Source organism: Glandiceps talaboti, chromosome 4 (genome assembly GCF_964340395.1).
Source record: "Glandiceps talaboti chromosome 4, keGlaTala1.1, whole genome shotgun sequence".
Classification (NCBI taxonomy): domain Eukaryota; kingdom Metazoa; phylum Hemichordata; class Enteropneusta; family Spengelidae; genus Glandiceps; species Glandiceps talaboti.
This window is the reverse complement of record NC_135552.1, coordinates 14,197,194-14,212,193: the sequence shown is the minus strand read 5'-3', so window position 1 is coordinate 14,212,193 and position 15,000 is coordinate 14,197,194. Positions and strand designations below refer to the sequence as shown.

The 15,000-nt window shown below is 35.6% G+C and overlaps 1 protein-coding gene across 1 annotated transcript in view; it reads left to right on the top strand.

Moving 5' to 3' along the window:
• The window catches only part of LOC144434206 (uncharacterized), a 28,625-nt gene that overhangs the window by 805 nt on the left and 12,820 nt on the right, over window positions 1-15,000 (top strand). The window contains exons 2-4 of the mRNA XM_078122660.1: window positions 1,545-1,707; window positions 4,982-5,145; window positions 9,097-9,219. Coding sequence (XP_077978786.1) covers window positions 1,545-1,707; window positions 4,982-5,145; window positions 9,097-9,219 — 450 coding nt within the window. The remainder of the gene's footprint in view (window positions 1-1,544; window positions 1,708-4,981; window positions 5,146-9,096; window positions 9,220-15,000) is intronic.

Below are 15,000 nucleotides of genomic sequence, written 5' to 3'. Positions count from 1 at the left end.
AAGCCGTCTCACTAGGGAGAAGTGCGTGTGTGTGTGTGTGTGTGTGTGTGTGTGTGTGTGTGTGTGTGTGTGTGTGTGTGTGCAGACAGACGTCAATTCCCGCATATTTGTCACTATTCACCAGGAAGACTTTAGTGATTGATGACCTCCTGTAAATTAGAATGCTATCGGATTACGTGCACCAGTAAATCACGCCACAGTCCATAAAGTATATCATTTTAATGGTGAACAAATTAAGGTACGGATAAATTGATTCCAGGTTTTGAGATGAATAATGTATGACAAAACGTTTTGAAAAAATAGTCATTCAAATGGGAGAGATATTTTCCTCAAAGGTTATCACTTGTAAACCTTACTTGTTGCAGAGTCAAGTCACACTGATCCTGCCCAAAAGGTATCCATCATTAAACTACCCAGTGAATAGCAGTGTACTTTACAAAGCACTATTAACTTTTCGAAAGTACTGTATATCCTGAATAACTTGTACATTTGTAAAACGCATTTCCGACGAAATCATGGGTGACACTATGCTGTTAGACTATGTAATTAATTGTTGTCATGTGGTTATGTTTTGAAGTTGGTGTTCACAGTTTTCATTCGTGTATATCCGAATACATTCCTATCATTTATAGTTGACCTGTTCCACACGAAAAAACTAAGAGTCATCACGATAGGAACTAAGTTCCTTTTTCGCAGATACCTGTTATTAATAATTAACAAGATGTCAATTAGTTTTATTCCTTTTAATAGAATTATTACTACAATTGAACAGAACATCAAAAAATCGACACTTCCCCTACACATAAGGACCTGAACTTTGGTAGGGATGTTTCTCGGGTTTTGTAGATGAAGAATTGTTCAGGACATTTTGCCTCCCTTGTTAATCTACACATTACTCTTAAAACTCTTATTTAGGGTAAAGTGATGCTGATATCAAAAGCTAATTGATAGACTGGTTAAAAGTAGTGAAGATAGTAAATGATTCAATACAAGGTGATGTGATCATTGACATACAAATTAAATCCAAAATTTTAAAATTAGTTTTATGCGAACAATCTTACGCAGACAATTGTTATGGTGTCCAGATGATGAACCAATCGATGCAAGAGGGTGCGCGTCATGTTATCATGTAATTCATATGGAAATCCAACTTAGACCGTTTTATATGTATTCAGATCTGCTACAACTTATTGTTTTCTATTCCCTATAGTTGGCAACATTGTGTATAAATTGGCCATAATGCTACCTGTACGAGCAACATTTCTGTAGTTTTATCATTGTCTGATTTAATTTCTAATGGTTGATCTTATGTTATACTTTATGTCCGTAAATTGTGATCATAAAAACTTGAGTTTCAAAACATTTATTTGCTGCCATTTATCTCCTTATACGATATGTCTTCTGATGCTTTGAATTTGCGAGATATATAGAAGTAACTCTTGTTTTTAAGCGTCTTCGGCGATTTAGTTTATTCCTGAAGGCTTAATGCCTTGTTACCGCTTAGGAATGTATATTTACACATTGTTTGTGTTTTTCTTTTGCAGCACAATTTGACCCACAGTCAGATCACATGACGATTAAACACGAACCCCAAAGAAAAGTTACATGGACAGGAAATGACGTCACGTTAACAGGGATTGTGCCAGCCGGGTCGTTACTAGCTGGTCATTACAGAAGCAGTTGGACGAAAGACAACCAGAGCCTACTGTAAGATATCTGTTTACAATTATAGTAAAAACGATTTTAGAAATATCTGTCATGGCGTGTTGAAAGTAATCGTGACAACGAATAATGAATTGTACAGTACATGGGGATTTTCGTGATACTAGTATCGACAAGAAAGTATAGTCTTCTTCAAATCGACCGGTCACTTTCAGAATGAATTGTCCCTATTACGCTATGCTAACAACAATGGAATTCGCTGATAGCGGTACCATGTAATGACACGAAATTATATTGAAACCATTCCTTTACTGAAAAAGAAAATTGCCGTAGACTAGAGTTTTCCCGCGTTGTTTTATTCATACTTTTATCTATATTGATAGAGGAAATTTCCATATGGTGCAAAGAGCGACATAGTCCTTTTGAATGTGATACACATACTTAAATATCTTCGATTCAATCAAAATTGGACGGCCTTGCTTGGTTGTTGAAAGATAGAATTCAAACAAAAGCGCAAATCCTTTGTCTCGTCACGTGTGAATGCTCTTCTCAAGGTCTGCCATTATAATCGCTTCAAAGTATAATCTGGCCCAAAATACAATTGTACAATTTGTTCGTATAAACATACTGTGATGTCTTCTGTTATCAGAAAATAGTATCCAGATTTTTAATGCACGTTCTTTTAAGAAAAGAGTTATTTGGAATGGATGTGTGCCCTAAGAGACCAGATTTATACATAATTCGTTAAGTTGTGTAAAAGCATGATTTGTACTAGTAATCGGATCTATTTAGTAATAGAAAATAACACTGCGTGAAATCACCAGAAGGTGATTTATTTATCTAGTAATATATATTGGGGGAAATAAATTTAAACCATTCATTTGTGCAAAAGGTCTAGCATCTACTCAAACCAAGATAAATGCACTGAAATCCATTAAGACTTGATTCTCGACTGGCTTGGTGAGCGAAAGAGTTGATTGTTACATGATTGTTAACTCAGATTATTGTCTTGAATGTGTTATTGGATGACTTATTATTATTTGTCTGCTGGCTGAGCGCGTATATATTCAATTGGTTTGGTGAAGTTTTAACGGATGGTCGACAGAGATGCATGTATGGTCGATTGATGATTGGAAGGATTGGTTGGATGGATGGATGGATGGATAGGTGTATGTATGTATGTATGTATGTATGTATGTATGTATGTATGTATGTATGTGTGTGTGTGTGTATGCATGTATGTATGTATGTATGTGTATGTATGTATGTATGTATGTGTATGTGTGTATGTATGTATGTATGTGTGTATGTATGTATGTATGTATGTATGTATGTATGCATGTATAGATTGGTTAGACGGACAATAAGTGGGTGGGTGGGTGGGTGGGTGTGTGGATGATTGATGGATGGATGGATGGATGGATGGGTGCATGGATGGATGGATTGGTTAGATGGACAGATAGATAGATGGATGGATCGATGGATTGGTTAGACGGACAGATACGTGGATGGATGGATGGATGGATGGATGATTGGTTAGATGGACATATAGGTGGGTGGATAGATGGATTGGTTATATGGACAGATAGGTGGATGGATGGATGAATAGATTAATGGATGGATGGATGGATGGATGGATGGATGGATAGTTAGATAGATAGGGTTGATAGGACCCAGCGATGGATGGACAAACAAACAAACAAACAAATACACGCAGGGCTGACAGAAAGACACAGACATTCAGTCTTTGAGTTTTTTGTTCGCTTGTAAATTGCTTAAGCCATTGGGGAAATCTGTTCACATTTTACCATGGTGTTATAAATCGTACATGACCCCACTGAGATTGAATTCATATTTAACATCACATTCACCAAATGCTGACTACAGTATTTACTCTATCTTCACTTTATATCATATTTGCCTATGGCCAACGTAACACATATATGTACCGCCTTTGTATTAGAAATCATTCACGAATGTATGATTCTTGGATTGCAAGTAAAACTTGACTAATAATGAAACTGTCCAAAAGTATATCCTTAATTCCCGCATCTTTTTTCTCTATATCATTATAATATAAAAAGCTGCGAATGTACTTCAATTGAATGTGTGAGGGGATTTTACAATGAACAAAATGCAAGCGATTCTTTTCAAATAAATTGGTTTGGTGTCGATTGCAGTCCCAGCACTGGAAATGTTTATTCTTCTATTTCCCCACCTGACTTTAAATAAAAATGTACTTAGTCTTCAACACTGGATGTGCAGTGATGATCGCGAATTTGTGCTCTGTAGTTAATTGTATCGCACATCAAGCACAAAGTAACGACTAGATTTTAATGAAATGAATTAGAGGTACATATATTTGATTTTCTGCTTTCGAATAAACTTCACAGATACCAAAGTACGCATGAGTATATCTTGACCGCCTAAATACAAGATAAAAAAGTAGAGTTGTTTCCACCTTTGGGAGAAAAATTCCATTTTGATCTTGAGAGAATAAGCATCATGCAAACACAAATCCAGTAATTGCAGCACTTTTCGAACGAAAAAAAATTACCTTACCTAAACGGATTTCATATATATATTCAGTGACATACCCTTCTCATGAAATTGAGCAATTTGCTAGCTAATGTAAGAAGCATAAAGCTGAATATAAAATAGTTAGTCGCTAGGTACTAGTGCCTCCCCCAATATGTCACAGGGCGGATTATACATATAGTTTAACAGGGGTGAATCTGACCGAGGCTATACTTGATAAAAATGAAATGGCAATGACATGATAGGTTTTGCATACATGTTATCACGATGTATACTCTACTCACTTTCGAGAGTAACTCGCGGTTAGGAAAGACTCTTTATTTCAGATGTATTATGCAATTTCCTATAGTGCACTTTTCTTGACTCAGAATCGTTAAAGAGTTGAAAACAAAATATGAGAAAATCTTACCAAATTTCAGGTATAGCTATAAAAATGTAGCTGTTTGTATATTTAAGTTTCAATGTATTTTACAGGTTTTGCAATACACTATCTGTAATTTACTAACTCAATGTATAATGTCCGTCAGAGTATTATTAATTTACTGTGAAATTAAGAGTTTGTGTTATGTGTGTTGTTGTTGATGTCGTCGTCGTCGTCGTCGTCGTTGTTGTTATTGTTATCGTCGTCATCGTTTTCTCTCTCTCTCTCTCTCTCTCTCTCTCTCTCTCTCTCTCTCTATTTTAGGGGGATATATGTCCTTTTTGTAGACTGGTATTTATAAACTTCATGTAATTTTTCGCATTTTGTTAACCCTGCTTGTAAATCTTTTTGTTCATACAGATTTGACAAAAACCGATATCGACTTGAACATCAAGGATTACATTTACAAATTAAAAATGTCAGATTGGAAGATGCAGGCGACTACGCACTCAAGATTATTTATATGGCATTTGGTGATGCATCTTTTATGGAGGAAATTACCACGACACGGTTGATAGTGATTGGTAAGTACTTGTCCATAAACGGTAAAAATATTATGCAACGATGCAAATTATCAATTTTATCTACAGGCAAATGAACAGATTATTTACCACATATTCTCTACATTGTTGTTAATTAAATCCCTGTACCTACCTACCTACCTACCTACCTACTACCTACCTACCTACCTGTCCTTGGCTAATGCGGGCAGTTTTCAAGATTATTCATAAATATAAATATTCATGGATTTGATTTCCTGCATAGTTATTGGTTCGGATGTTTCTCTCATTATCAACGCACACAATATTGTTGGGAGGTTTTGTGAGCATTGTACAAGTATCACTTGTTGATCATGTACGAAACTGCGAGTGACAAGATGGCAGATCAGTTGTCTGCTTAGCTGTAGATTCGTGATCATTGATGAGGAGACCTTAACTTGATCCAGTCTTTCACGGTATCGTTCTTCACTATGATTTGAACCAAATTAAACATCAGGAGCCGTCGTTTACCGAATACATTTGCACAATTTCTTGCGGCTTCTGTAATGAGGCGAGTGAATGAATGTGTTGTGAATGCCTTAATCTTTCTTTTCCCCTCTCCGTCTCGCTGTCTGTGTCTGTGTCTGTCTGTCTGTCTGTCTGTCTGTCTGTCTGTCTGTCTGTCTGTCTGTCTATCTGTCTGTCTGTCTGTATCTCTCTCTCTCTTTCTCTCTGAGAGTACAATTGACTCTTTGAAAAAAATTAAACCTCAGGAGCAGTCGTTTATCTTGTACATTTGGAACATTGTTCACTTCATTTACCTATCATACGTTTGATAATGCAGTCGATAGCCAGGCAAATTGTGTGTCTATCGTACAATATCTTTATACGTTAACATGTAGACAATATAGCCAGCCATATAGTTATATATTAAATATATGTATTGAGAGTAAAATTGGATTGGGGTATTGAAGACAATTTTGGCACTCTATGACTTTCAATAATGTGTATGATTTGAAATTTAAATTGCCTCCTACATATCCTTATTTTCAAAAGAGTGCTCACCGTGGGAGGGGGACACCCCCATAGTGATCATGGGGGGGGGGGGGGCTGCTAATGCTGCCCAAAATCAAGATTGAAGGGCAAACTCTGCTGGCTAAGTCAAATCTAGGTTACAGCCCAGTGTGAGACCTCTCCTTGCAAAGCCCGCATATATCTGTAAAGAAAATCTCTTATTTTTATGTATGGACACTGGAGTAGATTACTACTGTTATCCTGGAAAAAGTGTGGAGGTGGGGGTGGAGATGTTACCGTATATTACACATAATTATAAACATGTTGGGGGCTACGAAAATTCTTGGGTTCATTTCGGGGTATGTTATTTTTTAGAGCACGAAGGGTGGAGCTACAAAATGTTTTGGCCAAAATATTTTCTCCTCAGCCCCTCCCCCCCCCGTAAATTCTGCTCATTTCCTAACGCTATCGAGTTCAAAACGTCATCACAGCTTTTTGTATTTCTATGAAACTACCATGAAGGTGGCGCTACTTCAATTGTAATTTTCGAACACACATGTACAGTTAACGATTGCAGTTGGCAATTAGCAGATCAGCCAGACAAATTTTATATATTTTTACTCATGATTTTATTCAGTTGCATATGAAATGTCCTTGTTACTAAGAGATGCAGACATCATCATCTGAGTACGCAGACACACTTGAAAATGGGAAACAGAGATTTAAGAATCGGATATGAATGTCTTATTCAAATGCACGTTCGTTCTTAATTGAGGAAATATTTTTTCCATTGAATTTCAAGATTCTCTATTAAGATTAGGAGGTTGTAGAACACATGATGCTGCTGAGGAAATCAAAATGTGTCCTTGACGGCTACTGATATAAATATATCCGTATATAATAGCTGCTGAGCTAAACCGATTTAACTTAATGTATATGTGTGCGTGCACGTCTTACACAAGGAGACCTACCAAATACCATGTAACTAAAATCTACAAACTAGCAGGGTGTTTTATTACTTTGTGGTCCGCTCTTAATGGATTGGTTTGGTTTCTGAAAGCTGCCTCCAATTAGCGTGTGGCAGACAGGTCATTCCAATTATGTATTTGCTTTGATTGTCAGAACAGTCACTCAAACGTGCTCACTGTTCAAAACGCCAAGCTGGATCATTTAACCACGCCAAATTGAATCAGTATCGCATTAGATTGTTTCACAATCGACGTGACATAATCTAAAACGCAATCCATGCAGGTTTATACAAAATGATCATTATGGAGGCAATGATACATCGAAAATGTAACAGATGTCAACAAAAGGGTAGTTGAATGTTGATATCAAGGAAACAGTTCATCCTAGTCAACACTGAAAATAAAACCTTTTGCACTATATTCTTTTGTAATGTTTGTGTACGAATTGCTCCCAGCGATTTTCTTTTTATGCAGATGTCAGATACATATAGAAAATCACACAATTTTACAGAAACCCGTTCAGATCTTTGGACTACGTGACAGGGCTATGTTGTCTGCTCCCACATCATGTCGTTGTGGAATTGTCAAAGCTTTCTCAGCCAGTCCACAGGCTTTCCCATAACCGCAAATACAGCACAGCACCTGTGGGTTCCGTCCCCTTGTGAGTTTGTTGTTTGGTTTGGATGATAATGATTAATACTTGTGTAATGATAAAGTAGTTTGACGTGAAGATATAAGTTTCTTTTGTGTGAATAGCTGAACTTATAATCCGGAATCGTTGCCTTGTTGCACAAATATAATAATCAGATAATTGTATTTTTAAATTATTAGATTGTAACATAGGTACTTAGATTTCTTTTTGAAAGGTTTTTGAATACCACACATTACTTTAGCAATCTTGTTAACACAGTTGATTAACAGTTGAAGTATTTCAATTTAAAATGGAAATGTATTTCTGCATTTGGTTAATTTTCTAATATACATAGTGTGAATAAGATGAAATGGCCAATTTTAATGTAATGCTGTGCGTACTCCATTAGGAATATCCAACTTGATACGTTTGCTGTAATGTAATTTAATACTGTCACTGAAGCGAGTCTGTCAAAGACATAATTCCTACTTCTTTTGATATCTGACTATTAAAATAGGGCCTGACAAACAAGCTCGCACAGCTTAGGATTCGATAAATTAGGTTACCATTAATTGCACTCTGTGTAATCTGTATTATTAATACATTTATTTGTTTCCGTATATGCTTCAGTGATTGGTTTAGATCGTATTACGTGGTATGGATTATTGACCCACAGTAACGTCGATTTGCATATGGGGGCACTAGTCGCGTTCTATATTCCCTGGGGCAATATTCATGTAGTAAAGAAGCCTTATTGGGAATTTCCTTTGCCTGTGAAAAGAATATATGTGCATTAGAATGTGATGTGTTATAAAAACACGCATTGCCTGTCTTTGTTCAGGCACAATTTGATGTCATTACTATTCGTGCTCTTCCGTAGCAACTATTTCACTATATATATATATATATATATATATATATATATATATATATATATATATATATATATATATATATATATATATATATCTGACTATTACAAAACTCTTACGCTCTGCCACTGCGGTATAGAGCACTGTCTTAGCAGATTGATACTCACCGAGTTATATATATATATATATATATATATATATATATATATATATATATATATATATATATATATATATATATATATATATATATATATGTGTGTGTGTGTGTGTGTGTGTGTGTATATATATATATATCGGAATATACTTTTCAGGATAACGTACGAGAAATTTGTGGAATTGTGGAATCTCATCTAAATTGCTATTCTTTTACAAGATACTCTCAAGGTTTGACAGTCAACCCAGACGGAAATCCCAAACCTTCACACCAATACACATCTCCCACGATATATGTATCTTTTCTTTCTAATTTGATAATTGAAAGCGAAATGTAATGTTTGTTAATTTTCAGATGACGGTGACTTGTGTTCCGAGCTAAAAGTGTTGTGTAAAGGATATTGCATCCCTAAAGAACAGAGGTGTGCTGGTGAGAAGTTCCCTAATTTTGGTTTTGTACACAGATCTAGTGATAACGGTAAAATCTCTCCTTTCTCTCAAACTGCCTGTTTGTGACTTCACGTCATGCTCCTTGCAAAACGCCCTAGTTTTATTTTCAAGAAGTGAGTGTTTTCATCGCCGACGTATACTCGCCTTTACTACTATATCTCAGTCTGTTCACCCCTATGCATTGCATGTTGTAATTATAACGACGTCGTCAATCAAGTTTATTGTCTATCTAAATGACAAAAACAACGACAATAGTCTTCCAAATACCTCCACTTCGCCATCCACGTATTAATCACAGAAATTACAGCTACACTATATGTAACTAGAGTATTATTATGCGGTCAGACAACCAACAATGTATTGTCTGAAAATTGTTTAAATGTCAATAATTAGACATTGTACATAATACATCAATTAGATGCCTAAAGTATCTGTAAGTTTATAGTAATGTATTGAAATCGTGATTGATTGAGGGCGCTCTATCCCATTCCTCTCAACGGTTATCAGACAGAAATGTAAGGGAAGACTTACAAATTCATTATGTTTACTTTGATCGAGCTAGTCTCCCTTCCTCAGTTTAGCAATACTTTATCGCTGTACCTCTCATGAAAGGGTTTGTTTTATCTGATTTTTGAAAGCTCGCATAAAACTGATCTAGCTTTGTATCTTCATGTCGGTTTTATTTTTAAATCCCACATCCACACATCAGTATACATCTGCATTTGGGGGTGGGGTTGGGGGTGGGGGTAGGTGGGTAATAAACAATCTTTGTAAAGGATTGACAAGGTTCAAGCCTCCGACCGTGAACCTTTTTAAGCCTTAAAACAAAAAGATACGAAACTCTTTCCCGTCTTGACATTCATCATGTACGTCTGTTTTCTTTCCCCCAGTGATGTTCGTTCATATGTCATCAAACTCACAGAAGGGGTATTTTCTGATCGACATTTTGTTTTGAGTCGAAGCAAAAATAAAAACAGTTAAAATGATAAAATAAAATAAAACAAAATTCCGACCTGAGGGCATGTTATTGGAAACACATAGTTATTTTTTTTCCGACAAACAAAACTTTCGGGTTTGGCACATGTCCCTTCAATCGTAATTTACATATATATATATATATATATATATATATATATATATATATATATATATATATATATATATATATATATATATATATATATATATATATATATATATATATATATATATATATATATATATATATATAATTACATTATTCATCACATGCAACAAGTTATGCTTAATCATGTATGAAGATTGCTTGTTTGACGTGAATAATTTCATTGTTGTTCTTTCAGTCGGAAATTCCTCTCTCGGTGTAGTTATTGGTGCTGTTGTCGGCAGCTTTCTTGTCTTTCTGATACTGCTGGCGTGTACATTGTTATTTCTATTAAGTCGTAATGGTCATACTTTCTGTGACCGGAGATTAGGTGAGGACTTTTTTCTATTATGATTACAAGCGTACGTTCTACACGGTTTAAACACACACACACACACACACACACACACACACACACACCAACAACAACAACAACAACAACAAACGAACAAACAAACAAGCACAGAAACAAGCACACAAACGCACAGACAGACATACATACATACACGTATATAAATATATATATTAGAATTGTATAATATATTGCATTATATGATATATTGCATTGTATTTTATTGCATAGAATTTTATTGCATTGCATTTCATTTCATTAAACATACATTACAGTACATTGCATTACATTTCATTTCATTTCGTTTCATTTCATTGCATGGCATGACAGGACATCCCATCACATCACATCTCATCTCATCTCATCTCATCTCATCTCATCTCATCACATCACATCACATCACATCACATCTCATCTCATCTCATCTCATCTCATCTCATCACATCACATCACATCACATCTCATCTCATCTCATCTCATCACATCACATCACATCACATCACATCTCATCTCATCACATCACATCACATCACATCACATCACATCACATCACATCACATCACATCTCATCTCATCTCATCTCATCTCATCTCATCTCATCTCATCTCATCTCATCCCATCCCATCACATCTCATCTCATCTCATCTCATCTCATCTCATCATCACATAACATCACATCTAGATCTCATCTCATCACATCACATCTCATCTCATCTCATCTCATCATATCACATCACATCACATCACATCACATCACATCACATCATCACATCACATCTCATCTCATCACATCTCATCTCATCTCATCTCATCTCATCTCCTCTCATCACATCACATCACATCACATCTCATCACATCTCATCACATCACATCACATCTCATCTCATCTCATCTCATCACATCACATCACATCACATCTCATCTCATCTCATCTCATCACATCACATCACATCTCATCTCATCTCATCTCATCACATCACATCACATCACATCACATCACATCACATCACATCACATCTCATCACATCACATCACATCACTTCGCACCTCACCTCACCACAGCACAGCACACCTAACCTCATCACACTTCACCTTACCACACCACATCACACCTCACCTCACCTCGCCACATCACAGTACATATACATCGTGGCTTAACCATCTTTAATTAAACGTAGAAGCTAGACATTCCTGCGTCTTTAAAAAAGAATCGCCAATCACTGACATCACTTTGTGCAACACCTGTCTATCGATAAACATACAGTAAATTGAACAAATTAATTTAATGTGTATGTAAATTTAATAGTGTTCTAGTCATCAGAGTTAGAGATCGTCAATCCTTAGTTACTTTACATTTTTGCAGACAGTTCCATCAGATACATTTGTTCTTTTAATCATTATGTGTAAATTATTTAGCCAATGTCTCCCGTGTTACATGAGTGGGAGGTTGGTGACCTTTTTCGATACTTATCTAAACATTCTAGATTCAATATGATTTTTGTACTCTCAACTTATACGTGATATCAAATAATCAGTTTCACTGTATCCGCAATCTAACTTGACAGGAAATTTCCTGGGATGTATTTTGATGCAATAAGCAGTGTATGAACTATTAATACCCATATTTATAAAATATGTCTTTCGTCTTATATGTTGCTCTTTATTTAGAAAATATAATTATATTATCATATAATCATTAATGTTTGACAAAACAGTTTTGGTTATCGTGGCTTTCCATAAGACAATCAGCAAAAATTTAGTTTGACCACACTTGCCTTGCAGTACATGTCAACCAAATTGTCCCTGTCGTAGTCAACAACAGCAGCAGCAACAACAACAACAACAACAACAACAACAACTACAACAACAACAACAATAATAATAACAATAACAACAACAACAACAACAACAACAACAACAACAACAACAACAGTAAGTTTGTAATATTGGAAGTTGGACAAATGAATCCCCTTCATGGGTAATCATAATTATATATGAACAAAATATTCTCTCTGACGGATTATGCATAACGTTAAATATGTGATATCATTGCAGATACCCGTCTAGCGGGAAGTACATTGTGTGTTGACGCAGGCGTAGATAATGATAATGACAGTGTTGTGAGTAACGAAAGAAACGGAACAGTTGTGTCATTTGCCGCCTGCCCTACAGTGCAAATTTATGAAAGAATCGATGATTGTGCTTCGGACAGTGACAGTTGCACCGGCGATGTTAGACACAAATCCAGGAAGAATTCAAACGAAGCTATACAATGCGAGACTACGACTGTTTAGCTTGTGCCGTTGTGCATTTGGTTGATCCCAACGATCCACTTACAACAGAAACGCACAGTGTGAGCATTTGTGTCCGCTAACAACGGACTTGTGGGTACTTATTTCATTTATGTGTGAACTTTGAATATCTCTGTCACATGCAGTTATGTGGCACGAATAAGAGGGCATCATGCATGTGCATCGAAACGATGAGTTAAATAACTTTACAAGCGCACAGAAAGATTATCGAGGAGGGTCATGTCTAGCCTGGAATCCATGCGGACTGAGATTTTAAATTTTGCTTTATAATGAAAGTCAAAATTTAATATCCTAATCCACATATTCCAGGCTAGGTCAAATCAATCACAGACGTCCTACAGAGATAAGTCACTACGGTGGCAATTCATCTTATGATGTTCGACAATCACATAGTTTTATATACAGGAACCTGCTGTTCCAAGGTGAAAACGTTTAGTGTTAACAAATTACACCGGCTGCTCTAACGCGAATATTGTCAGATTTCTTTGTTTTGGGGTTTTAAAGTTTAGCTCAGACTTTTGGTAGAAGGTATCTTCTTTTTCCCTATTGCGACAACTTTAATAAAATCGTCGATCTATTTTAGCATATTATTTACCTGCGTCAATTGTTTTCACTGCCTGTATCATAGTGAACTGACGGTAATATCACCATCAGCTTTAATCCTGTTCTTGATATCCACTTTATGTAATTATAAGATACAAGAACGTGTACCTTACAAGGTGCCTTAAACAGCGATCTAAAAAAAAAACCAAGTTAGCTAGTCAGTTTGCACTTGCTCTCAAATCAGTATGTATATAATGGAGTAAAACCTCTTGCTCCTTACTTCTTTTGGAAATAAAAGACACCAGTTGGATGGCAGATTTGAAGGGTTAAAGGTCACAGTCCAGCTTCCCAGACACTTTCCATTACAGTATTTCAAATTTCATGTGTACTGTAAAAGAACGGAATGGATTATAATGTTTGCTGGTTCGCAATGCATAATGTATGAAATGGTCTTCCTAATCGTAAAACTAAAACGAACACGGCAATCGAGTAACAAACAGTTTAGCTGGACCGTTTAGAATCGATGCCAGGAGTCACACCAAAATTACATACTCACTTTTACTATCATTCACCTTGACCTTTGTGCATCTTCCTCTTAATAATAGTGATATTGAAAACAATCTCATCAATGAAGTCAATCACATACATACATAGAAGCCTTGCATTTTGCAATAGGTGCTCCTCACAGCATTGAACAAGACAAAAAAGTAAGTAGAAGTGGTGACATACGACTATGCCTTGGATAATCTGGATGTGTTCAAACATAATATCCTAGGTTCACATTTTGATGTTCACAATTCTATGTTTTATATTTGACGAACTCTCAATTATAGTATTATGCAGGCTTTTACGTATAATACAGACTTCTCCCAAAATTTGTCTTCATGCTGAAATGGTTCTTCTTAACGACCATGCTAGATTTTTTACAAGAAACTGACATTTGAGTATATATATATGAAAACTATATATTTTGCACGTCACAGACACTAAACAATGTACATGTATACAATCGCAAATATTATAATGGAACTGAAAGTTGAATGTAAATCAGTAAATGCAGCAAAAGACAATGATGATGATGATGATGATGATGATGATGATGATGATTATGATGCAAAATGGCCTTCAATCATTATTGTATCATCGTTTTAGCTGGTATTTTATACAGTTGTCTAACAAGTTTAATTTTACCATGTCTGGGCTAAATATATGTTTGTCATGTCAACACATTTGATACACTACTGACTGCAACAATAACTCCTGAATATTTCATGTACTTGCAAAAGCAGAGTCCCTGCTATCATGGAATATCTTTTCAACCATCATGTATTCTTCATGGAAATGTAACCTTAAATGTGTTATTTGGAAATAAAATAAAGATTAGTTTTGACATCCATTTGTTTGTACCCTTATGTCATAAACAGTCACGTGTTTTGTAGCCGTTAATAGTTTAGTTATATATATCATTTGAAAAAGAAC